Source organism: Trichechus manatus, unplaced genomic scaffold (genome assembly GCF_000243295.1).
Source record: "Trichechus manatus latirostris isolate Lorelei unplaced genomic scaffold, TriManLat1.0 scaffold00029, whole genome shotgun sequence".
Classification (NCBI taxonomy): Eukaryota; Metazoa; Chordata; class Mammalia; order Sirenia; family Trichechidae; genus Trichechus; species Trichechus manatus.
Window position 1 is genome coordinate 12,516,567 of NW_004443965.1, and position 25,988 is coordinate 12,542,554.

A 25,988-nucleotide genomic window follows, 5' to 3' on the forward strand; every position below is an offset into this window, starting at 1 on the left:
GAAGTAAAGGAGAATGAAGAACACCAAAGACACAAGGAATTAGCCCAAGAGACAGAAAGGGCCACATAAACCAGAGACTTCATCAACCTGAGACCAGAAGAACTAGATGGTGCCTGGCTACCACCAATGACCGCCCTGACAGGGAACACAACAGAGTCCCGAATGGAGCAGGAGAAAAGTGGGGTGCAGAACTCAAGTTCTAGTATGAAGACCAGACTTAATGGTCTGAGACTGGAGGAACCCCAGAAAGCATAGCCCCTGGATTCTCTATCAGCCCAGAAGTAAAACAATTTCCGAGGCCAACTCTTCAGACAGGGATTGGACTTGACTGTGGGACATAAAGTAATATTCGTGAGGAGTACGCCTCTTAGCTCAAGTAGATACGAGACCAAACAGGCGGTTTCTGTCCAGAGGGGAGATGGGAAGGCAGAGAGGGTTAGGAGCTAGTTGAATGGACATGGGGAATCAGATGGAAAGGAGGAGTGCGCTGTCACAGTATGGGGAGAGCAATTTGAGTCACATAACAATGCATGTATAAATTTTTGCATGGGAAAATAAATAAATAAAGGAAGGTGTTTACCAAATAAATAAATAAAGTGTATGGGAGGATGCATGTAGATTATTTGTAAATACTATGTGTGCCATTTTATATACAGACTTGAGTGCATGCAGATTTTGGTATCCTTGGGGTATCCTCAAATCAATCGCCTGTGGATAGGAAGGGATGACTGGAAATATAAACTGTAGTTGAAAAAACAGTAACCAGTTCTGGTTAACTGTACATAAATAAATATCTTTAGTCTTTTGAAAAGAAAAAGACAACAGAAATCATATAAAATAACTTTTATTTACATAATTTATATCTATATAACATAACTGTTTTCTTTGCAACAAGAAAATTTAGAAATGACAGCTATTGCTTTATTGTCAAGACTCCTTCAAGCAAGATATTATACATGGTCACTCCTATTTGAAATAACATGGTGGCAAACAGTGGATATTAATATTCTTATCTGTGCCTTAATCATTTACCAGCAATTAGGCTTTTAAACCATCATGTTGATCACTTGCTAAGATGTTAAATGTTCAGCAGGAAAAGTCAAGAAAAGATAAAGACCTTTAATTATAGCTCCTTTAAGATTTATGAAATACAAATTCTCTGCAACATCTTTATATGAATCAGACTTAACACAGGTGTAAACAGTCTTTCCACCTTGTAAGGTAAATACATTGATTAAGTTTCTCTTTTTGCAAGACTAGGTTTAAGGATTTAACAGTAGGATAATTTAGCCGGCTGACTTGATTCCCTAACACAGTGCCCAAAGATAAAATCATTCCTTATACAGTAAGAAGTTCCATTTTCCACAAAAATTACTGAAGATGAACAAGTGACAGATATTAATAAAGTTAAAAAAATAAATATTATGCAAGGGATAAAACAATAGTTTAATTGTGGCAATCTAATGTTCAAACTAACACTAATTAAGAGAAAGAAACTTTTTCAAAATGAGATTTTTTTAATTACAAATACAAAGTATTAAAATAGTAATGTGACTTATTACCATGATTTTTTGGGACATATTAATCACATTAAATAAATAAATGAATACCTATAGAGAATTTCCACTTAGATTTATAGCTCCTCTTCTGTGACCAAAAAATTAAAGTGTAAATTTTACTAGAAGACAATGAATAAGAAATGCTCTTACAGCAATAATTTCAGTAAATAAGCATTACTCTTATAACCTGTTGAGCTGTATTCTATTTTCCTAATGAACTTGAAAACTGGCCACTTTTTTGTAATATACAAACACAAATATCTAGGCTTTAAAATTTTTCCAAATGAAATACTAATCATTTCATAATGCAATCACAATCAACACAATTTCAGGCACAACTTATGACTTCAATGACAAATAACTTATAGACTTCAGCACCATAAAGTAAGAAAATTGCTGTCTAACGCAGGTGTCAGCAAACTAGGGGTCGATTCCAGGCAGGCCATTTGTTTAAGTATTGTCTATTGATGCTTTCACACAACAATGGCAGGGGTGAGTAGTAGCCACAAATACCATATGGCCCAGAAGCTAAAAATATTTTCCAGAAAAAGTTTCCAACTCCTGATATAATGTATTATGAACCCAGAAGTTTTTCAAATAAAATGAGAATAAAGAATGCTCTTTTAGAACTTTACTTCGAACCACTGAAGATCTGCTTTAGGTAGATACTAGAGTTACATATGTAAATCATCAAATCTTTAAATTAAAAATAACCCTTAAATTCATATTGATGATAATCATCAACTTTATCAAGCCTTATCATTATTGTATTTTCTGTTTTTAACATCACAATTAAGTTCTGTGCTTAAAGGTCTAAGAGTTCTTTGTGCAGAATTTAATGGGAAAATTTATCAAGAAATTAAGTTTTTTAAAAAGAGGAATATATGTGTATAAGAGATTGAATTTTGTATGGAAATTTGCCTCAGACATGAAGGTTTTTTTCCTCCATGCAAATCCTGAGATTATCCACAAAATAAGAAAAACAAAAAATTCACAGTACAAAGTCAATATACTAAACTATGAGAAAAATGTATTCAAAACATACACACTAACCACACACTTTGTTATATCACTTAAAATATCTTTAAAATTAAAGAGGGAAAGGAGACAAACATAAATTTGCTAATGCCTTCTTTACCCACAATCTGAGAGATGAAAATAATTAAAACTGGATAACCTTTTAAATAAAAAATTTAAAAATAAATAAGCTCTTTGATGTTCCATCTTTATAAATAATAAGTTTAAATACTAGTTCTTCAATTAGGACAAATGTTACATCAACATGAATTATAAAAATACATATTTTTCAGTCAAACAGCTGATAATAGAAAAGTTTTTAGCATTTACCATACTCAAGTGGAGTTTCACAATTTACTTTCATATACTTAAAGGCAACTGAAAAGGCCTTCATCATTAAAAAAAATCTTTACAAAAAGAAGTTCGATAAGTGTTAAATACAATCAACCTCTAAATACATCGGTACTGTGATTTATACAAAGAGACATTTATATACGACATTCTAAAATGTCCGTGTGTGCTCAGCACAGGAAGAGTCAAAATGTAAACAAGAGGTGTGATTTCTGTCTGAGAAAGCAGTCTTCATTGCTTGGCATTTCCACAATGTTGAAATAATCAGCAGTGATTCTCACTGACTATAGAAGCTTCAAAACCAAGCTCATTAAATATTCAAAATCAATCTAAATAAAAAGAGACGGTGATGTTTCTCTCTAAATACTGCTTTGTTAATGTAATTTACTCTGGAAATCCCAGGCTTAAAAAAAAGAAGCCTGTTTTACTCTGCTTCATCCACTTCAATAAAGATATCGCTAAAGAAATATTCAGAGACGGTGGTTGGCTCCTTTTCAGATGTCTGGTTTTGGCCACTTTTACATCCTTCTTTCAGTAAGGGCTGATCACAAGGAACCTAAAAAGGTAGTAAAAATAAGTCTGCCATATAACATTTATGCATTGCTAGTGGTAGTCTAAATTTGTATAAATTGTTTGAAAAGCAACATAGTGATAAATATTAAGAGCTTTAAAATATTCATACTCACCCAACAATTTCATTTCTATGCTGTTATTTTAAGGAAATAATCACAGACGTAAGAGTTTTATGAATAAAATAATTTTGTAGCATTCCTTATAATAAAATTAAAAGCAACTAAATATAAAAAAAGACATGATTAAATAAATTATAGTTTATTCATATGATCCATTACCCTAGTTTCCATGTAAAGTTGTTAGCAATACAGAAAAAATATTAAATATATATTTAAAATATTTTTATTATTGGTATAAGAATAGTCACATCCATGAAACAGAACAGCACTCAAAGGAAACAACACAAATCAAAGAGACCTTATCAAAAATTAACATACTTAAAGTCTCTAAGAAATTAAGACAGCATGGTATTGGCACAAAAACACAGAGATTTATCAATATATGAAAAGACTAGAAATAGCCCCAACACACATGGAAATATAGTATCTGATAAACGCGACATTTTGATAAAATTTGAATTATTCAATAATGATGTTGGACAACTGTATAACGATCTGGGGGGCATACCTATGCCTCACCAAAATAAATTCTAGAATGGATCAAAAGATTTAAATGATGGGGAGCCCAAGGTGGAAAGGGGGAAGAGTCCCAACACATTGCAGGGATTGCAATCAATATCACAGAACAATTTGTGTACAAATTTTTGAATGAAAACTAATTTGCACTGTAAACTTTCACCTAAAACACAATTTAAAAAATTAAATATAAAACAAAACAAAAAAACTACTATAGGAGACCATGAAAAACCTCTTTTATAATCCTGGATTTGGGGTGGGAGGTATCTTTTTAAATGACATGAAAGCTAGAAATCACAGAAGACTGATAAATTCATCCACATAAAAATAAAAAAAATGTCTGCATGGCAAAAACCACCACATGCAAAATCAAAAGAGAAATGACATACTTGGGAAAAAATATCTGCAACCTATATCACAAAGGGCTTTTTTCTTAATATAGTAAGAGCTTCTACAAACCAATATGAAAAAGATCAATAACCTAATTTTTTTTTTAAAAAATCAAACACTATGAACAGATGGCTCACATAAAATAAAGCATAAATGACTGAAACACATGAAGAGATGCTCAGCCTCACTCAATAAGAACATGTGCTCATTAAACCTGCAGCAAGTGTCAGAAGTGAAGAAGTTTGATAACATACTCATATGAGGAAAAAGGCCCACTCATATACCGCTGACAAGAGTAGAAACTGATATGATCTCTATGGAAGACAATTAGGTAATATCTGTCAAAAGAATAATCATTCTTTTTTATCAGCAATTTTATTTCTAGGAATTTAACTTATAGATAAGTGTACAAAAGACCTATTTGTAAGTTAGTTATTACTACATTGTCTGGAATAGCTTTCAAATACAATTTAAATGACTACCAGTATGGGGCTAGTATCACTCTAGAGTATATCCAAACCATGGAATATGCAGTTTTTAAAAATGAGGACATTCTTGGGCATTTATCCATGAAAAATAGAAACTTATCTTCATACAAAAACCTATACATGAATGTAATAGCTAAAAACGGAAACAACCCAGATGTCCATCAACAGGTGGATAGTTAAACAAACCTGTGAGACATCCACACCATGGGATACTACTCAGCACTAACAAGAAACAAATTATTGATCCATGTAACAATCTACGTGATTCTCCAGGGAATTGTGCTGAGTGAAAAAAGCCAGTCTCAAAAGGTAACATACCATATGCTTTCATTTACATAACATTCTTGAAATGACAAGTTTAATGGAGAACAGGTTGCCAGAGGTTAAGGAGAGAGTAGGGGCAGGAGAGAAGTGGGTATAAGCAGGAACACAAAGGATCTTTGTGGTGATGGAGCTGGTCTCTGTTTTGAGTGTATTAATATCAATATCCTGGTTGTGATAGTGTACCACAGTTTGTTTGTTTTTTGACTTTTTAAAAATTATTTTTATTGTACTTTAGATGAAGGTTTACAGAACAAACTAGTTTCTCATTAAACAGTACACATATTGTTTTATGACACTGGTTAACAACCCCACGACATGTCAACACTCTCCCTTCTCGACCTTGGGTTCCCCATTACCAGCTTTCCTGTCCCCTCCTGTCTTCTAGTCCTTGTCCCTGGGCTGCTGTGCCCCTTTAGTCTGGTTTTGCTTTATGGGCCTGTCTAATCTTTGGCTGAAGGGTGAACCCCGGGAGTGACTTCATTACTGAGCTAAAAGGGTATCCGGGGGCCAAGTGTACCATAGTTTTGCAAGATGTTACCACTGTGGGAAACTGGGTACATAGGATCTCTCTGTACTATATCTTACAACTGCATGTGACTCTCCAATTATCTCAAAATAAAAAGTTTAATTTAAAAAAAAAAAAAAAAGAGAATGAGGATGCTCTTTTAGTATTGTTTTGCAAAGATCTCAAATACATAGGTGAAAAAAGCAAAGTAGAGAACAGTATGTTATTATCTGTGTTAAAAAAAGAAGAAAAAATGTTTACATTTGTGTATACATAAAATGGTGGCCCTGGTGGCGCAGTGGTTAAGCGTTTGGCTGCTAACCAAAAGGCCAGCAGTTTGAATCTACCAGCCGCTCCTTGGAAACCATATGGGGCAGTTCTACTCTGTCCTATAGGGTCGCTAAGAATTGGAATCAACTCCACAGCAACAGGTTTGGGATTTTTTTTGCATACATAAAATACCTCTAGAAAAGTAAACCAGAAACTGGTAAAACCAGATGCCTGTGGAAAGGGGAAACTGGGAGGCTAAAAACAGGTGGGGAAAAAAAAATCCTTTTTTGATAGATTATGAATTTTGAAACATGTATACTACTTAGTAAAAACAAAAAAAAGCAATTGAGAATAAAATTTAATTTAGATCCTCACCTCATACTACTATACTCCAAAGTCAATAACCATAAACTAGAGTTAATTTTAAAAAATCAATTACTGAAAATTTTATACCCCTGAAGAAAAACTTCCTAATCATAAAAGCAATTTAAGAAATTGCAAAAAAAAAAAAAAAAAAAAAGGTCATGGATTTGACTACTTAAAAATTTAAGATGTACTTATATCCAAAACTTAAAAAAGTAAATAAACTGGGAAAAACTATTTGCAGCAATAAGTTAAAAAGGTACTAGGCTTTTTTACAAAAGAAAGCCACTAAGATTCTAAAAGCCATAAATCAGAAGAGGAACAACAAATGAGAAAATGAAATTAGTAAATATATGGAAAAAAACCCCAAGAAATGCAAATTAAACCAATGAAGTGACATTTCTACCCCTCCACCATTACATTAAATAAGGAAAAAAAAAATTTTTTTAATAACGCTGACAAGGATGCGATGAAACTGGCACTGCTAAGTTGATGGTAATTATAACAATTTTTCAACAAAGCAATCTGGCAATAATAAGAGTCATAAAATCTTGGTCTCAGAAAATAATTCTAGGAAATAATTCAAAATATTAAAAAAAAAAATTAAAAGATGATCTTTACATGAAAGTACCCCTTTCTTTGAGGTTCACACTATCGAATAGATGATAACCAGCCTATTGTTTGTTGGGATCTTTGTTGTTGTTAGCTGGCATTGAGTCAGTCGGCCCCCTACTCATGGCAACCGCATTATGGAACGAAATGCTGCCTGGTCCTGCACCATCCCCATGATTGGTTGGAAATTGGACTGTTGTGATCCATAGTGTTTTTCATTGGTTGATTTTCAGAAGTAGCTTGCCAGGCTTTTCTTCCTAGTCCATCTTAGTCTGAAAACTCCGCTGAAACCTGTACAGCATCATAGTAACTCAAAGCCTCCACTGACAGATGGGTGGTAGCTGACTGTGCATGAGGTGCACTGGCTGGGCATCAAACCCAGATGTCCCAAACAGAAAGCAAGAATTCTACTACTGAACCACCAATAAGTCACCCCAATATTCTTCCAAAATCTTGGGTACAGGTCCACAAATTTTTCCATCCCAGCACTAGCTATGAATCTGGGCAGCAGTTAGAATGCAGAGAAGTGAAACATCCAAACGAATTCTAGTTTTATACTTCTTTGAATTCTTGTAGGTGTCAGGACATTTCTCCTAAGGCAAATAAAATTCAGGCACTCCTTCCTTTTGTTTCCACAGACCAGGAAGGTCTTTGTACTAAAAAAATGGCAATCAAGTGTCCATTTATGACTAGTTCAATGGCTAAACTAGCAGTAACTTCCTAATTCAACACTTCATCTTCTTCCAGTAAGTGGGGAGGGAGCGTGATGAGGAGGACATGGATGGGAGTTGCTCTGCAATAATTTCTAACATATAAATGAAAATAACAATTACCATGTTTTTCCTTGTTGCATCTGGTATCCATCCCATTCTCTACAAACAATAAAATACAGTAGTTACCACATACCTGAGCTGCTAAACCATCAATATTCTCAGACTGAGTATTAACAACACTTGAAGATGGAAGTTGATCAGAGGGCTCTTGGTTTTTTTCCTGGCTTTCAATGGGTGGATTAGATCTTTTCAAATTTTTTCTTGATACAGGTATAAGAGGTTTTAGGCGCTTCTTGCTACGGACTTGAGTAGGTTCATCAGACTCCAAGCTATTCTTTGAACAAATTAAAGACAAAAATCCCAGGGGTCTTCGGCCAGGTCTACAAATGCAAATGTAAAGATATTCAAGAATATCCAGGAAGACACATTCTTAATACCGACCTCTTTCCATTAATGCTAAAAGTACTGATACCACTATGCTATGACATATATTTGTGACAAAGGTCAAAGCTTACTCTTGAGCAGTGCTTCTCAAACATTAATTGTGCATACGAATCACCTGAGGACCTTATTAATATGCAGATTCTGATTGAGCTGGTGAAGAGTGGAGCTGAGTTTTGAATTTCTAATGAGTTCCCAAGAGACAGTCACGCAGCTGGTCCCGGGAGCACACTTGAGTAGCAAGGCTCTAAAGCAAAAGTCAGCAAACTATGGTCCCAGGGCAAATGCCACTTACCACCTGATTTTGTAAATGAGTTTTATTGGAACACAGCTATGCTCAGAAGTTTATGTATTGTCTATGGCTGCTTTTGTGCTACAGCAGCAGAGTTAAGTAGTTGCAACAGACAGTAATTGCATATGGTCCACAAGGTCTAAGATATTTATGATATGTCCTTCTACAAAAAATGCCTGCTGCTGCTTGTTCTGGAACACTGTTCCTCAACCTACTTTAACCCATACCCCCTATGATGCTTCTTCATTCTATTTTCAGCACATCTCTAAAGCCAGAAAAGATGATACTGAGCTTTACCTCTCTGAAGTTTATGTTACAAAAACAGTACATGTTCAAGCTACACATGCCTTAGAGGGAAATCACTGCTCTAGCCACTGTTTTTGTCACTAATACCCAAATAACAGAAAATGTTTTGAATGCTGCTGACAAGCCAATACTTACTGATAACCTACTAGTTTCTAGAGTATGAGGAAAACAATATGGAAGAAGTCTTAAGTTCCACACTTACTCTTACAGGGAAAAAGCTATGGAATATTTACCTCTATGGAATGTCACAAGAGAGAAAAATGCACACATTATTTGGGACTTCAATACAACAACTTCCATAGCTACCTCTGGTGTCAGCCCTATGTCTCCTACCATCTACTTATGCATTGACAGCTACTGTTTAATAACTATGGACAATCTGAAAGTGTGCAATACAGTCTAAAGATTTCCTATTTAAATAGCCAAACTTTCAGTACTTTAACAAGTTAAGCTCTTGTTATACGGAGTACATATTTATCTAAACAGTCTTCTAAGTGTTCGACATTACTGTATTTCCTTTGCTGAAACTCCTTCCTTTTACGTTACTGACAGAGGACTATCTTTACAAAACACCATTCTTAGTATTGGACTTAATACTTATATACATGTTACATCTGTTTTGTATAGCTTGTATTTATCCAATGAGGGAGGAGGGAAAGGAACATTTATTAAAGATTTTCTCATGATACCTGGATAGTGGGGTTTTCGAAGATGATGTTCTGTTATCCATTTGTTCCGATTTAGAAGCAGCACCTGTTCTTTCTTCCTTATCAGACACAATCATCCCATCCTGAGGTAACTGAGGTGTATTCCTTTCTTTATGTGTATCTATTATTTTACCAACAGATCTAGTTTCTGTATTCTGCAAAGTGGGTTCAAGTTGCTCTTTCTGAGGTTCTGGAGTTGCATATGTGCTTCCTGAGGTAGGGAAAATATTTTGTCCCCTGTAAGACTCCCCTGCAAAAAAAGAAAACAAATGGTAAACATACATTGAAATTAATTAATTAATTCAATCTAACTGCAATATTTAAAGGAAAAAAACCATCATGGTATTCTATTATAAACTTACCCTAATAGGTGTAAGTTAAATTATAGTTAGTAAAAGCTTTGGTAACAGCTTCTGCATTCAGATACCAAATAGTCATATTAATATATTTTGATCTAGAAAATCTTTCTCCATAAATATTTCTTGAACTACCAAAATGAAAGGGTGATCATTTTCTAATAATTGAAGGTTTGTTAAAATGTGGAAGCTAAGCCAACCCAAAATATAGGTGGTTACTCTCAAGTATCTGTGATATTATGGAAAAATAAAACCCACAGACTCTCAAATACTCAGTTTAGCTAAAGAGTTCTCTCCCTTTCCTAAACCGAATAGTAATCAAAAGCCAAAACAGCCATTAATTAGGACAAAATAATGTGAAATTTCTTGTTAAACAAAAAATTTCCCCTTACAAAAACCAAAACCAAACCCATTGCCATCGAAACAATTCTGACTCACAGCGATCCTACAGGACAGGGTAGAACTGCCCCACAGGGTTTCCAAGGCTGTAACTCTTTATGAAAGCAGATTGCCACATCTTTCTCCTGTGGAGTAGCTGATGGGTTCAAACCGCCCACCTTTGGTTAACCACTGCACCACCAATGCTCCTTCTGTTCACCCCTCCAACTTAGGATAGCTGTTTCTAAGATCTTGTTCCCATTGTGAGCTTTCTAGCCCCATGAAGGTAGAATGAAGTTGATTTAAGTATACTGTTAAAAGAAACAACCCCATTAAACGTGGTATCTAATACATTCATTAATACTTCAGTGTGTTGTGATATTTTAAATGCTTCTATCATAGAATGGTGGAGATGGAAGGGAGACATCTTAGGACATTTCTAGAGGCTGGAAACTGTAACCATAATACAGTTTCACAGTCAAAGCAGGGATAACTGAGATTAAATCTATGACACTGTATTAATATTGTAACTGTTTTAAAGAACCAGAACCATCATAGATTATCAAATCCTTCTACCCTGTAACTCTAACTCTGTAAGACGCCATCGACAACTTATTCTTATTCCCGAGTACCATTACCATCATTGAGCAATGGCTAAAGATGTGACTGATAAGCCTAAGGTACAGTAGGTTTGAAAGAAATGAGGAAAAATATCAGAAAAAAAAAGAAAACAAAGAGATGTATAAGATATGAGAAAAACATTTTAATACTCCAGAGAGATAAAAATTCCCATAAAAATAGAAGGCCCAAGATCTTTGAGCCTCTCTAAGTGGCTTAAGCCTAATAAGATCTCTTTTCAGCTTCTCTAGTACTAATCTAGGAATCCCTGGGTGGTGTAAACGATTAACATGACAGGCTGCTAACTGAAGGGTTGCAGGTTCGAACTCACCCAGAGGCAACCTGAAAGACAGGCCTGGCAATCTACTTTTGGGTAAAAAATTAGTCACTGAAAACCCTACAGAGCACAGTTCTACTATGATACACATCGGCTGCCATGAAGTCAGAGTCAACTCGACAGCAACTTATAAGTTTTAGTTTCAATCTAATTCTCAATATAAAGCCAAAACCCAAAACCAATCCCACTGCCATCAAGTTGAGTCTAACTCATGATGACCCCATGTGTTACGGAGCAGAATTGCTCCATAGTACTTTCTTGGCTGTAATCTTCTCTGGAAGCAGATCAGCAGGCCTTTCTTCCATGGTGCTGCTGGGTTTGGGTTCGAACCACCAACCTTTAGCTTAGTAGTCAAATGCAAACCATTTGCCCTACCCAGGGATCTCTCTGTGTAAAGCTAAGGATCTATAAAAACTCCTTTATACTCAGCCTTCTAACACCCAAAATGTAGTTGTTGAGCTTTTAAAGAAAATCCCTGTAATCATGATTTTCTATGAATTACAGGATGAAAGGAGCTTCTTTTAGCCACTACCCTGACCCCCCCCCAAAAAAAAAACAGATGCTGTCTAGTTGACTCCAACTCATAGTGACACCATGTGTGTCAGAGTAGTACTGGGTCACATAGGGTTTTCAGCAGCTGATTTTCAGAAGTAGACTGCCAGGCCTTTCTTAGAGGCACCTCTGGGTGGAGTCTAACCTTTCAGTCTTTTCAGTTATCCGTTTGCACTACTCAGAGACTCCCTGGCTACCAAAGGTAGCCAAAATCCAAGATCTCAGCAGGGAAGAAAAAGAGAAACTGCTGATAACAAAACTATGACTCCTAAAGAAAAGTGAGCAAGACAGCTTCAATCTCAAATTTGAACAAAGGTACATCAAAGATCAGGGATACTTAGGAAAATGTAATCAGGCTAAAATTTATTTCACTTACCTGTTTCCTCAAAAACATTTACTAATTCCTCTGAAGACACCTGTTATAAGAAAATTTACAAAAATGTTAGAAATCTATTTCTCAATTAAAATTAATCTTTTTTTTTTTTTTTTTAAAGTAAAGAAAGTACTTATCTCCCAGAAATCTCTAGGGTCAGGAAACATTTATGGAAAAGACATTATTTAAAGCCACTGTTATTTAAACTGTTCTCCACACAGCAGAAAAGGAAAAGCTTTCAAATGCCTTTTATAAATCCAGCATAATGTTGATACCAACTGGAAACCAGTCTCACTTAACCAGTGCCACAATACCAAATTAAGTACTAAAAGCTTAATTTGGCAAAACATCAAAAGACTAATAAACTATGATCAAGTAGAGTTTGTTCTAGAAATGCAAAGATGATTCAATACTATGAAATCCATTAATATAATTCAACAAATCTGAGGAGGAAAAAAAAGTACGATCATCTCTACTTGTGGGAAAGTCATCTGGTAACATTCATTTTTGAAAAAAAAATTAATAAATAAAACTGAATAGACATTTTCTTAACATCATAAAATATAACTATCACAATCCCATAGCCAGTATCCCACTTAATAAACACTAAAAGAATTCCACTAAAGTCAGGAATAAGAAAAAGATGTGCACTATCAACATTATTTTTAACACTGCTTGTGAGTTATACTAGCCAATGTAATTAAATAAGAGAAAAATCACAAATCTAAAAAGTAGAAGAATTAAAATGTATTTGCAGATGATATGACTGTTTACCTAGAAAACCCAAGAGAATCAACTGAAAAATTACTGCATACAATGAGGGAATTCAGTAAGGTATCTAGATCGAAAAGAACCTATTGATAACAGCAGAAAATATTAAAATTCTTAAGGATAACAAGAAATCTACAAGATCTGTATTAAGAAGAGCTTAAAATAACACTGAAATACACAAAAGAAGACTTAAAACAAACAGAAAGACATACCATGTTTTTGGATAGTAATATTCAACACCATAATTATAGTGTCAATTTTCCCTAAATTAATCTGCTGGGTTAATCTGATTCTAATACAAGCAGCAATAGGATTTTTTAAAAATCTAAACAAGATAATTCTAAAATTCATACAAATTTTAGAACATATAAGCAAATAGGAGAAATGTGAAAAAACAAGAAAATTGTGTTCAGTGATGGGTACTGAGCACATTATAAAGCTACAATAATTCAAACAGTGTGATACTGGCCCCAGAACAGGTAGGTAGAACAATGTAAAAGAAAAGAAAGTTCAGGAATAAATCTGTTATAGATTGAATTGTGTCCCACCAAAAAATATGTTTAAGTCCTAACCCCTGGTATCTGTGAATGTGACCTTATTTGGAAATACGGTCTGTTACGGATTGATTCGTGTTCCCCAAAAATATGTATTGTAAATCATAACCCCTATATCTGTGAATATAATGCCATTTGGGAATATGGTTTTCTTTTTTACGTTAATGAGGCTATGTCAGTGTAGAATGTATTTTAAGTCAATTACGTTCGAGACATAAAAGAGCAGAGTAGGCACAGAAGCAGCAAGCACAAATGGGAAAAGATAAATGACACATGGAGACCTCCAAGGCACACTGAGAAGAATGCTAGAGAAGCTGACAAGGATTTTCCCTCAGAGTGGACAGAGAGAGCCTTCCCCTAGCTGGCGTCCTGATTTTAGACTTCTAGCCTCCTAAACTGTGAGAAAGTAAATTTCTGTTCATTAAAGCCATCCACTTGTGGTATTTCTGTTACAAGAAACTAAGACAGGGTCTTTGCAGATGCAATTACAGTAGTTAACAAAAGGTCATACTGGAGTAGGGAGGGCCGTAATCCAGTATGACTGGTATCATTCTAAGAAGAGAAGAGACACAGAGACCCAGATGGAAGATGGCCGTGTGAAGACAGAAGCAGAGATGGGAGTTATGCTGTCAAAGCCAAGGAACACCTGGGACCACCAGAAGCTAGAAGAGGCCAGGAAGGATCCCTCCCTAGAGTCTTCAGAGAGAACACAGCCAACACCTTGATGTCAGACTTCTATCATCCAGAACCATGAGAGAATAAATTTCTGTTGTTTTAAGCCACCCAGTCTGTGGTACTTTGTTACAGCAGCCCCAAGAAACTAATATACCACCCAAACACATATGGGAATTTAACATTTGAAAAAACTGTAATTTCAAATCAGTGGGGAAAAGATGAATTATTCAATAAATGATGTTAGAGAAACTAGGTAATAACCATCTGGGGAAATTAAGTTGGCTCCACTCTATAAATTCTAGACAGATCAAAAACATGAACTAGAAGAAATTTTTTTTAAATCTCAAGAAGGCTTTTCAATGTATAACATAACCCCCAGAAGTCAAACACGAAAAGACCGATAAATCTGATTACAGAAAATGTTTGTATGTCTATCTGAATGCAGCCTGTGTGCATTCTAGAATTAAAAATTATAACATCAGTTTTTTATAAGAAATCATTTTTATTGTTAAAATGCTAATACAAAGTTTAGAAAACAAAAATCACAAATAAATTCAACAGATAATATACTTTTTTTACTCACACTAACATACATCTATCATTATTTTGAATGATATATTATAAACGGATGACCTAGTTTTACACTTAGTAATATACTGTGAACTTTTACCCATGTCATTAAATATATTCAAAAAAAAAAAAAACGAAACAATGCCTGCATGGAATGCTAGTAAACTGTTGAAACTCAGTGATTGGCACATGGGAGTACATTATACTATTTTGCCTACTTTTACGCATGTTTGAAAATTTTCATGTTAAAAAATTAACCAAAAAAGTATGCATGAGAAAACCACAAAAAGCAGAGCCAAAAGACAAATGACTGGGAAAAAGTATTTGAAGCTCATATCAAAGGTGTATATATAATCAAGAGTTCATCGAAATCTAAGGGAAAGGCTAACAACTCAACTGAAAAATGAGTAAAGAATATAAAGAATCATTTCAAAGAAAACACAAATGACTCTTCAGTATACGAAAATATGCTCAACCTCACTCATAATAAAAGAAATTAAAACTATTATGGGTTGAGGAAGGATATTGTTGATGCGTTGTGAGATTGTTAACCATTGTCATAGGGCAACATTTGTAGTAACTGTTAAATGAGAAACTATTTTGTTCTGTAAGCCTTCATCTTAAGTGAGAATAACAGCACAATTCGAAGAGCGTAGTCAATGCCACTGAACTGTGCATGTAGAAATTTTTGAAATGGTGTATCTTTGGCTATGTGTATTTTCACCAAAAAAAAAAAAAGGTTGAGAAGTTAGAGGGATGATATGTTGTGGGGTTGTTAACCAATGTCATAAAACAACGTGTACTTCTGTTTCACGAGAAACTATTTGTTCTGTAAGCCTTCACCTGAAGTACAATAAAAAAAAAAAAAAAAAACTATTATGGGATACCACTGTTCATCTACCAGATATATGAAGATATGTACTGCCTTCTGATTCTAAATGGATTTTTCCATAATATAGTTACCAATTATGATGAGTACTGGAAACAAAAACAAAACGTTGCCATAAAACCTACAACTCAGCAGTCAGGCTTCCCTGAGGCAGTGATGACTGACCTAAAGAAGTTTGTGTGTTTTTCATGGGGAAGTTTTATACAGAAAAGACAGCAAATGAAATGCCCTGAGACATGAAGGAGTACAGTGCATTCAAGGAACTGAAAGATGGCCAATGTGGCCAGAGAGTGAGTCAGAGACTAGCACAGATAAGACTGGAGACAGAAAAGGGCCGATAATCATAAAATCATTAGGAAGCTTTAAGTATTAGGGTGCTAATGGTGATAACGGTATTACTATTATCATTTTACACACCAAGAAACTGCCCGTCAAGAGAGGTGAAGTAACTTGGCAAAGGTCTCACAGCTATTAAGTGGCACAGCCAAACTTCAGATCTGCATGATGCCTTTGTCCTTTTTAGCCACTGTCATAAGAGTTGAGGGTGGGTTCTTGATTAATGTCCATAAATTTTTAACTAGAACTGGTTGAAAGTGACAACCCAAAATTGATTTTACCTGGATTATATATGCTGAAAAGTACTAGATTTATCATTATATATTTTTAAAAGTCTAAAGGAGAAAACAGAAATAAATCTGTTGGAAGACAGCCATCTTATCGTTTAATGATTCCATCTTACCTCAGAGGTATATTCTTGACAATCATCTCTTGAAGTGAATGAACTTATTTTGGCAGGAGGAACACAGTCACTTTCTTCAAGCCTACAATGAGGTCTCTTCCTAGATATAAGATCCAAATTAGCAGGAGGCTTTTCAGAATCATCTCTTCCAGAATTAGATAAACACATGACATCTTGACCAACTGAAGTTACTGGAAAGCTCATACTGCATAGAAAATAAACACATATTAAATCAGTGAATTAAAGGTTACTCAATGAGGTTATAGCCTGAGCTATTCCAATTAAAGTTACCAAAAAACTACAATACCAAAACCAAATCAAACCCATTGCCATCGAGTCAATTCCGACTCATAGCGACCCTATAGGACAGAGTAGTACTGCCCGATAGGGTTTCCAAGGAGAGGCTAGTTTCCAGCCAAGGTAACTAATATATACATGGTCATGGCCACACACATGCTAGTTTCTAGCTCCATTCATATTTAAAGGCTTGCAACTTAAGTTCCATAATAATGAATTAAATTTGAGGTATATAAGCAGTGTTTTTCTCATCTGTAAAGTTAAACTTTTAATCCAAAATGTCTCTTCATAATATAAAAGGCTTCAATTTTTAATGTTACTTGATGACAGACGTCTTAATCAATGACTGTTAAAATACAACTGAATACTTCTAAAATAAATTAAAATAAGATTTTTAAAAATATATGAAAGTGTTACCTCTATACTACTTTTGCAACTTCTTGTGAATGTATGTTTATTTCAAATATTTTGAAGAGTTTAAAATAAATATATGAATGTTTATGAAGTAACTACAACTTTTTACAGGTGTCATTTTATGATTCAGACTACTAATTTTTTTTAAGCTTTCAAAATACTTAAAATACCAAATAGGCATTATACAAACAGGAATCATATAAAAGTATTATGTTATTTATATATTTAAATGGCATCCTTATCAGACATACAATTAATCATCTTACATTTCTTCTCTAAGTTACCACAAAATTACTAAATAAGATCTCGAGGGCAATTAGTGAATGGCTTGTTCAATCAATACATAAAGCATATTTCCTCTGAGCAAAAAGAGTTTAGCTCATTAATTACCTCATGTCACTCCTTTCTTCTGTATTCACTGATTTAACCAATATGGGTGCTGGCAGTAAAGGGTTTGGCATTAACTGTGCAGCGGTATTAGTAAACTCTTCTACTGCATTGGCTGGGATTTCCACCAGAGTTAAGATGAATGCCTGTTCATCCTCTCCATCTTGCTGTACATTAGTAACCAGATTCACTATCGAAGTTTAAAAGTTAGTAATAAAAACAACTAGCCATGAAACAACAGAAAATTATTAATTTATTTCATTTCTAAAAGACAGTCTCATAACAACTTATCACCAAGACTAAAAAATTAAACAACTCCCCTTGAAAAGTTATTTCATAAAGGATAATGATACATTAAGGAGATCATTTATAATTCTGAATAACAGAACTGATATAAAACATACTTCAAGTTATTTTTGTTTTTTAAAAAGCCACCATATATTTAAAAAAAACAAAAACTTTAGTGTTTATCTATAGTTACATATGGGGGTTAAAATCATACTATTAGGTTCCATGATATTTTACTGGAGCAGATTATCATACCTGGTAGGTCTTGAGGGCTGATTACACTCTCTTGTTGGACTTCTGGAATACTAGTTGGTGTACACTGCCATGAAAAATTAAAAAGAAAAAATGAGATTGACCAAATCTTAGTTTTAAAAAGTTTTCCTGACAATTCTGAACAGATAATATTAATTCACAACTTATTCAACCACACGTAGTTTTTCAAGTGTTTTCGATCTTTTAGTTTTCCCAATAATTTTTTTATTCATTTAAATACAGACACACACACACACATAGGAATCTTGACTAAACTGTATTCTATGAAACAATTTTTGAAGTGATAATACTGGGAGCTCCAAACCCCTCAACTTTCTCTCTACCCCCATCACACCAGCCATTGTGTTATTAGCAGGTGACATCTAAATGGAGGCAAATTGGTCTCCTTGTCTTCAATATGGCTCCCTCCAATCTGTTTCCACAAAATTGCATACATCATCTTTCTACAATGCAATTCTGATTGCCATTCTCTACTGCTTAAAATCTTAAAACTCATTTCATATCCAACAATGTAATAATCGATTCAGACAAAGATAATTAACAGATGCTAAAACCACTGTAGAAAAAACTACTGGGTCTCATCAAACAGATTACTTATTAATACAAAGTGGAAAAGATGGCCTTTACAATAAGAGAAATCTGGCAGGCGCTCACCTAGCCAAAAGGTCAATCAGCATCACTGGTAATGGGACAAACTGATATTATGTATCTCCTGATGTGATGCAAAAGGAAGGACACATCATCATCTATGTGGTAATCTTGCCAAAAAATGTTTAATCTGAATCTAATAACAAGGAAGCAATAAAAAAAATCCAGATTGTGGAATGGCCTGGACTCTTCTAAAATGTCAAGTTCACAAAAGAGGAAAAAAGGCAGGAAAACTGCTCTAGATTAAAGGAGACTAAGTAGAAATGACATCTAAATGCAATGTTAGAGCCTTAACTGGATCCTGAATTAAAAAAAAAAAAACAAAGCTATTATGGATACAATTAGGACAACCAGGGAAATCTGAACTAGAACTGTATATTACATAATATTGAATCAACGTCAAATTTCCTAAGTGTGATAAAAGTATTGTCACTTCTCTGCAGAATGTCCTTGTTCTTAGGCAATAAAAGCTGGAGTACTTAGGTGTGAAAGGTCATATCTGCTACTTTCACATGGCTCAGTTTTTAAAAAGTATGTATCTATAGATTTAACGATAGGGATGGAGAGCAAGAGAAAGAAAGTAAATATGACAAAATTTTAAAAATGAATGAATCCAGGTTACGGACATATGAGAATAATTTGCACCATTGTTGCAACTTTTCCCTAAGTAAGAAATTATTTAAAAATAGGAAAATAAAAGTTGAGGGGAAAATCTTATAACTTTGGAGGCAGTTCAAACTCCTTAGCAAGTAATAAAAATTGGTATCTAATGGTATTTCTAACCATCCTTCATTTATATTCCACTCATAATTAATTACAGTTCCCCCAAACATGTTATACTGTTTTACACCTACTCTTTACATAACTGGCTAACTCATGCTTGCTCTTCAAGATCAGGGATTCTCTCAATCCGGTCTGCACAATGGAATCCCTGGGGAGATTTAAAAATATTTCTAAGCTTGGGGCCTATTCCCAGAGGCTGATTTAATTAGAAACGGTTAAGGACCACTCCTACAGAATCTTGGGCAAACCTCCCTCATAGCACCTATCACACTGAGTTTCACCATTCACATACTCAACTGTCTCCTACAACTTTGTATTCCCAGTACCTCCCACAGTGTCAGAAATGTAGTAGTAACATCTCAATAAATGCTTGCTCTGTGGATGAACTCCTCAGACCCAGGAGCTAAGAAGCAAAAGGTGAATTCTCTGTGTACAAAACAATTCCTTTTTCAAAGCTTTTATAACAAAACTGGGTATTAGCTGTTTTATCTCTATGCTCCAGAGACTAAAAACACACTTAAAATTCTATCATAACACATTCTTGTAAACGCAAAGCTATAATAACGATAGAAAATAGATCAGTGGTTGCCAGAGGCTGGGGGTAGGAAGAGGGAGCAACTCTAAATGGGCACTGGGGAATATTTTGGGGTGATGGAACTGTACATATATTGATTGTGGTGGTAGTGGTTACATAATTATACATGTTTATCAAAACTTGGAGAACTGTACAATAAAAAGGGTATATGTAAATTATACTTTACTTTTTTTTAAATGGGAGGAAAACTCCTAGACACCTCTTGTTATATTTTACTTTCTTTTACCTCTGGTTCATGAAGTATAAGCACACTGTCTCCACTGGAATGCTTTCTCAGGGGCTCTTTAATAGGACTCTCACCGAGACTTCTATCTGGGCCAAGTGTATAAGGTCCTGTCTCTGAAGAAACTACTGGAGCAACTGACAATCTCAGAACCTCTTGAGAGCCCTCTTCTTGAGCTTCACTTCTAAAAGAGAGTTTTAGTATGTATTTGAAATCAGCCATACAATCACAGAATAAACGATTTTTAAAAGCTAGGTGCTTCAAAGATCATTTAATTCAATGGTTTTCAAACTTGCAAATATCTTTAACACAGAAGAAGCTCTTTTTCAATCAAATTTTCATCGTTATAGCTATGGCTATAGTTAAAACAGAATATAAACAGAATCTCTTCCCACTTTTACCTTTCAGTTAGGTTTGATTCCTGTGAAATACTGGTTGCTTCAATACACTGTGCACGTGCCAATTTGCTCTGCTCCTTATTCTCTGCTGTTATAACTGATCCAAGGTTTTTGTTCTCTAATTCTGTTTCCTGGGAAGGATTTTTCTGAGTTTCTTAAATAAAAAGCACATTTAAACATTATGCTGAGTGAAATAAGCCACTCACAAAGGGACAAATATTCCACTTTTACGAAATACAGTATTCTAGTTGTAAGAAATATCTAACATAAGCAAGTGGACAGAGACCAAAATTTATTAATGTTACCAGGGGTGGGAGGAAGGGAGGGGACTCACTGCTTAGGGCACACTGAACTTCTGTTAAGGGTGATAGGAAAATACTAAATAGATAATGTTTATCGTTGAACAACATGATAAACGTAACGAATGTCACTGACTTACACATGCGAAGAATATCGAAAAGGCAAACAATTTGTTACATGTACATTTATCACACCCAAAAAAATTTTTTAAAAACAAAAAACACATTTAAGATATGGTCCAAAATACTACAACCAAAATTTCCATATTAGAAACATATTCTCTCTTAAAAGACAGATCATCATCTAGTGACTCATCCAAACTTCTCCTAATCCAGAGTAAGTTTATTTATATGGCGGAAGGTGGTCTTGGTCAATGAAATTTTTGAACAGTGAAATAGATCATTAATAAACCCTGCACCACATACATTCCACTCCGGTATGCCACAGCAACTGTATCCTCCCTTTATGGTACTGGCATTATAACTAGAAACCTGTGTACATAAGCAGTTTGGAGGTAGGTATACATGAAGCCTGGTTAGCTCCACCTTATGGTAAGTCTTAGAAAAGCACTAGGGGAGGCGAGGCCAAGATGGAGAAGTAGTCAGATGCTTTCAGTGGCCCCTCTTACAACAAAGACCCGAAAAAACAAGTGAATTGATTATATATGGCAATCTGTGAGCCCTGAACATCAAAGGCAGAGTTGAGGAACCAGACTCAGTCGCAAGGAGCGGGAGAGATGGTCCGGAAGCAGCGAGGAGTTGCCAGACCTGACCTGGCGAGAGCCTGAGCCCTTCGAGCCTGATGAGCTCGGGCGTGAGCGGTGAGGCAGGCAAGTGGCAGTGCTTGGGAGGTACGTTTCCCGCACTGGGAGAGACCCAGTGCCGGGGGTCTACACGGCCACCCAGAACCACTGAGAAGCAGCCCTGAATCAGCAAAAGGTAAGAAATTGCGTACGGCCTACTGCACAGATCAAAACCACCACCCTTAGGGTAAAACCTCTCTCCCATTTACCTCCCTGCTCCCTGCTCTGCACTGGGTCAGAGACCAGCTTCAGCAATTGCTGAGTCCCCTGGGACGGAAGTAAGATCCGTCACACGCCCGGAACCATTCTCCCTGCCTTGGAGAGTAAACAAATTAACAAACAGAAGAAAAAATAAACTGCTAGCTCCCCTAAACCAAGAATTCAGGGTAGGCATAGCTCCTTTGCCTAGGCACAGGCATAAGGGATCCACAGACTTTGAGTGCCTTTCCCCCTGCATAGACTTGTGTGGGCCCATCTCAACAGTGTAGGACCTCATTACCACAGTACAACATGGTATATACCAGAAGTCTAACTTCAACTGTTTCAGCTGTGAAGTGGCAGGTTCTTGACATTTGACATTGATCTGCCCATTAAGCAGGGTCTTCACCTACCCACATCAGGGGCCTGAGGACTGGTGGCTCCACCCACGCCACCATGCCACCTGCGATAGGGGTCCATGAATAAGAGGTATCCCCTAGTCCTTACAGCCAACAGCATTAAGTGCTCAGAGTATGGCTGCAAAACCCACCCACCTACACGCTCTAGGGAACAGGGACACGGCTTTCTCCTAGACACATGGGGGCAGCTGTCAGCCCCCAGCCTTGCTCAGAGTGTGTGCCACTGTTGCAGCCAGATGGCTGTGCCTACACCAATCACCCATACCTGTCCAGGACTGTAAGTGAGGGTCTACACCACACACTTGGTGGCTATCTACCTGGGCACCTGAGCTGAATCCATTCAGGAGGAGTGGGTGGACTCCTGAGCTCACATACCTAGCAACTGATCTAACCACCTGGTGACAGGACATTAGAGCTTCAAAGGTGCTAATAATCAAACTAGTTCATGCAAGCAACCTATTTGGGCATATCAAAAGAAAACAAGAAGCTAGGACACAGTAAGCAAACATAAATAAATATAATAACTTATCGGTGGCTCAGAGACCACAGTCAATATCAAATCACATAAACAGGCAATGCATGATGGCTTCAGCAAGCTCCCAAAATAAAGAATCTACAAATTTTCCAGAGGAGGAAAATTTCTTGGAATTACTGGAGGCAGAATACAAAAGATTAATATACAGAACTCTTCGAGAAATTAGGAAGGAAATTAAGCAAAACGCAGAACATGCAATAGAGAAAATTAAAAAGAACAGAGAAGAGCATGATGAGAAATTTAACAGGCTGCAAGAATCCATAGAGAGACAGCAATCAGAAATCCAGAAGATTAAGAACAAAATTTCAGAATTAGACAACTCAATAGAAAGTCAAAGGAGCAGAACTGAGACAATGGAAGGCAGAATTAGTGAGATTGAAGAGAAAGCACTTGACACCAACTTATTTGAGGAAACATCAGATAAAGGGATTTAAAAAACCGAAGAAACCCTAAGAATTATGTGGGACTCTATCAAGAGGAATAATCTACGAGTGATTGAAGTACAAGAATGGGGGGGATAACAGAAAATACAGAGAGAATTGTTGAAGCTTTGTTGGCGAAAAACTTCCCTGATACCATGAAAGATGACAAGATATCTATCCAAGATACTCATTGAACCCCACATAAGGTAGATCCCAAGAGAAAGTCACCAGGACATATTATAATCAAACTTGCCAAAACCAAAGATAAAGAGAGAATTTTAAAAGCAGCTAGGGATAAATGAAAAGTCATATGAGAGTCAATAAGAGTAAGCTCAGACTACTCAGCAGAAACCATGCAGGCAAGAAGGCAATGGGATGACATATATGAAGCCTTGAAGGAAACAAACTGCCAGCCAAGAAGTATATATCCAGCAAAACTGTCTCTCAAATATGATGGTGAAATTAGGGCATTTCTAGATAAACAGAAGTTCAGGGAATTTGAAAAAACCAAACCAAAATTACAAGAAATACTAAAGGGAGTCCTCTGGTTAGAAAATCAGTAACATCAGATAACAACCCAAGACTAGAACACAGGACAGAGCAATCAGGTAGCAACCCAGATAGGGAAGTCACAAAAGTAAATCAAAGCTAAAACACTGAAAATAGGGAAACAGATGTCAACAAGTAAAAGATGACAACATTAAAACAAAAAAGGACTTAAAAAATGTAGACACAGATTTTTCATATGGAAAGGAAGTCAAGGCGATATAAGGAAATAAAAGACTGGTATGAACTTAGAAGAATAGGGGTAATTATTGATGTAACCACAAAGGAAACTAATATTCATACAAGACAAAACAAAAAACTATAAAAATAAAAAACTCAGCAAACACAAAATCAATAACAATGAAAAAGATGAAAAGAAAATACATAAAGAAAAATGACTCAGCACAGAAAATTAACTGGAAAAAACAAACTGTGAACAGCACCCAAAAAAAAGATATCAAAATGATAGCACTAAACTCTTACCTATCAATAATTACGGTGAATGTAATTGGACTAAATGCACCAATAAAGAGACAGCAGCAGATTAGATATTTTGTCCTGTAAGCCTTCATCTTAAGTGAGAATAACAGCATAATTAGAAGAGCGTAGTCAATGTCACTTAAATGTGTATGTAAAAAAAATTTTTGAAATGGCGTATCTTTGGCTATGTGTATTTTCACCAAAAAAAAAAAAAAAAAAGTTGAGTATTTAGAGAGTTAAAATGTTGTGGGGTTGTTAACCAATGTCATAAAACAGCATGTGTGTTACTGTTACATGAGAAACTATCTGTTCTGTAAGCCTTCACCTGAAGTACAATAAAAAATTTAAAAAAAAAAAAAAAAAAGATGCACCTATATGCCTACAAGAGACACACCTTAGACTTAAAGACACAAAGACTTAAAGACACAAACAAAACTGGCATAACACAGTTTACAAAGACAATGTGCTACATTCTGCCTTGGTGAGTAGCATGTGGGGTATTAAAAGCCTGTGAGCAGCCATCTAAGATACTCCACCGGTCTCACCACTTCAGCAGCAAGGGAGAATGAAGAGAATAGGATACAAGGAAAATATCAGTCCAAAGAACTAATGGACCACAGCTACCAAGGCCTCCACCAGACTTAGGCCAGCACAGCTAGATGGTGCCCAGTAACCACCACTGACTGCTCTGATCGGGATGACAACAGAGGGTTCTGGACAAAGCTGGAGAAGGACGTAGAACAGAGTTCTAACACACAAAAAAGACCAGATTTACCGGCCTGAAAGAGACTGGAGAAACCCCAACAGTATGGCCCCCAGGCCCCTTCTAGCTCAGTGGTGAAGTCACTTCCGAAGTTCTCCGTTCAGCAGGGGATTGGCCAGCCCCATATAACAAAATGGGACTAATGAGGCACATCAGCCCAGGGACAAGGACTAGAAGGCAGAAGGGGACAGGAAAGCTGGTGATAGGGAACCCAAGGTTGAGTAAGGACAGTCCTGACATGTAGTTGGCTTGTTAACCATTGTCATAGGGCAACATGTGTACTGTTTAATGAGAAACCATTTTGTTCTGTAAACCTTCATCTAAAGTGAGAATAGCAGTACAACTGGAAGAACGTAATCGATGTCACTGAACTGTTCATGTAGTTAATATTTGAAATGGATGGTGTATCTTTGGCTATGTACATTTTCACCAAAAAAAAAAAGGTCAAGAAGGGAGAGAGGTGCCATGTCGTGGGGTTGTTAACCAAGGTCATAAAACAATATGTGGACTGACTGTTTAATGAGAAACTATTTGTTCTGTAAACCTTAACCTGAAGTACAATTAAAAAAAAACAAAAACTCAAAGAATGGAAAAAGATATATTAAGCAAAGAACACTCAAAAAAGAGCAAGAGTGGCAATATTAATCTCTGACAAAATAGACTTTAAAGTAAAATCCACCACAAAGGATAAGGAAGGACACTATACAATGATTAAAGGCTCAATACACCAGGAGGACGTAACTATAATAAATATTTACACACCGAATGACAGGGCTCCAAAATACATAAAACAAACTCT

General features: G+C 35.7%; 1 protein-coding gene across 10 annotated transcripts in view; it reads right to left on the reverse strand.

Annotated features, from left to right (window-relative positions):
• Window positions 1-852: 852 nt before the first annotated feature.
• The window catches only part of BDP1 (B double prime 1, subunit of RNA polymerase III transcription initiation factor IIIB), a 127,321-nt gene continuing 102,185 nt past the window's right edge, over window positions 853-25,988 (reverse strand). For 5 of the 10 annotated variants that reach the window (XM_023729540.1, XM_023729538.1, XM_023729536.1 and 2 more), the window contains 8 exons: window positions 20,728-20,878; window positions 20,330-20,510; window positions 18,060-18,123; window positions 17,520-17,706; window positions 16,419-16,623; window positions 12,224-12,263; window positions 9,589-9,856; window positions 7,345-8,240 (listed from right to left, as the gene is read on the reverse strand). In XM_023729540.1, the coding sequence (XP_023585308.1) occupies window positions 7,808-8,240; window positions 9,589-9,856; window positions 12,224-12,263; window positions 16,419-16,623; window positions 17,520-17,706; window positions 18,060-18,123; window positions 20,330-20,510; window positions 20,728-20,878 (1,529 nt within the window). In that variant the 3' untranslated portion in view covers window positions 7,345-7,807. Of the gene's footprint in view, window positions 3,484-7,344; window positions 8,241-9,588; window positions 9,857-12,223; window positions 12,264-16,418; window positions 16,624-17,519; window positions 17,707-18,059; window positions 18,124-20,329; window positions 20,511-20,727; window positions 20,879-25,988 lie in introns of those variants that run through there. The other 5 variants (XM_023729537.1, XM_023729545.1, XM_023729539.1 and 2 more) reach the window with 4 other exon arrangements.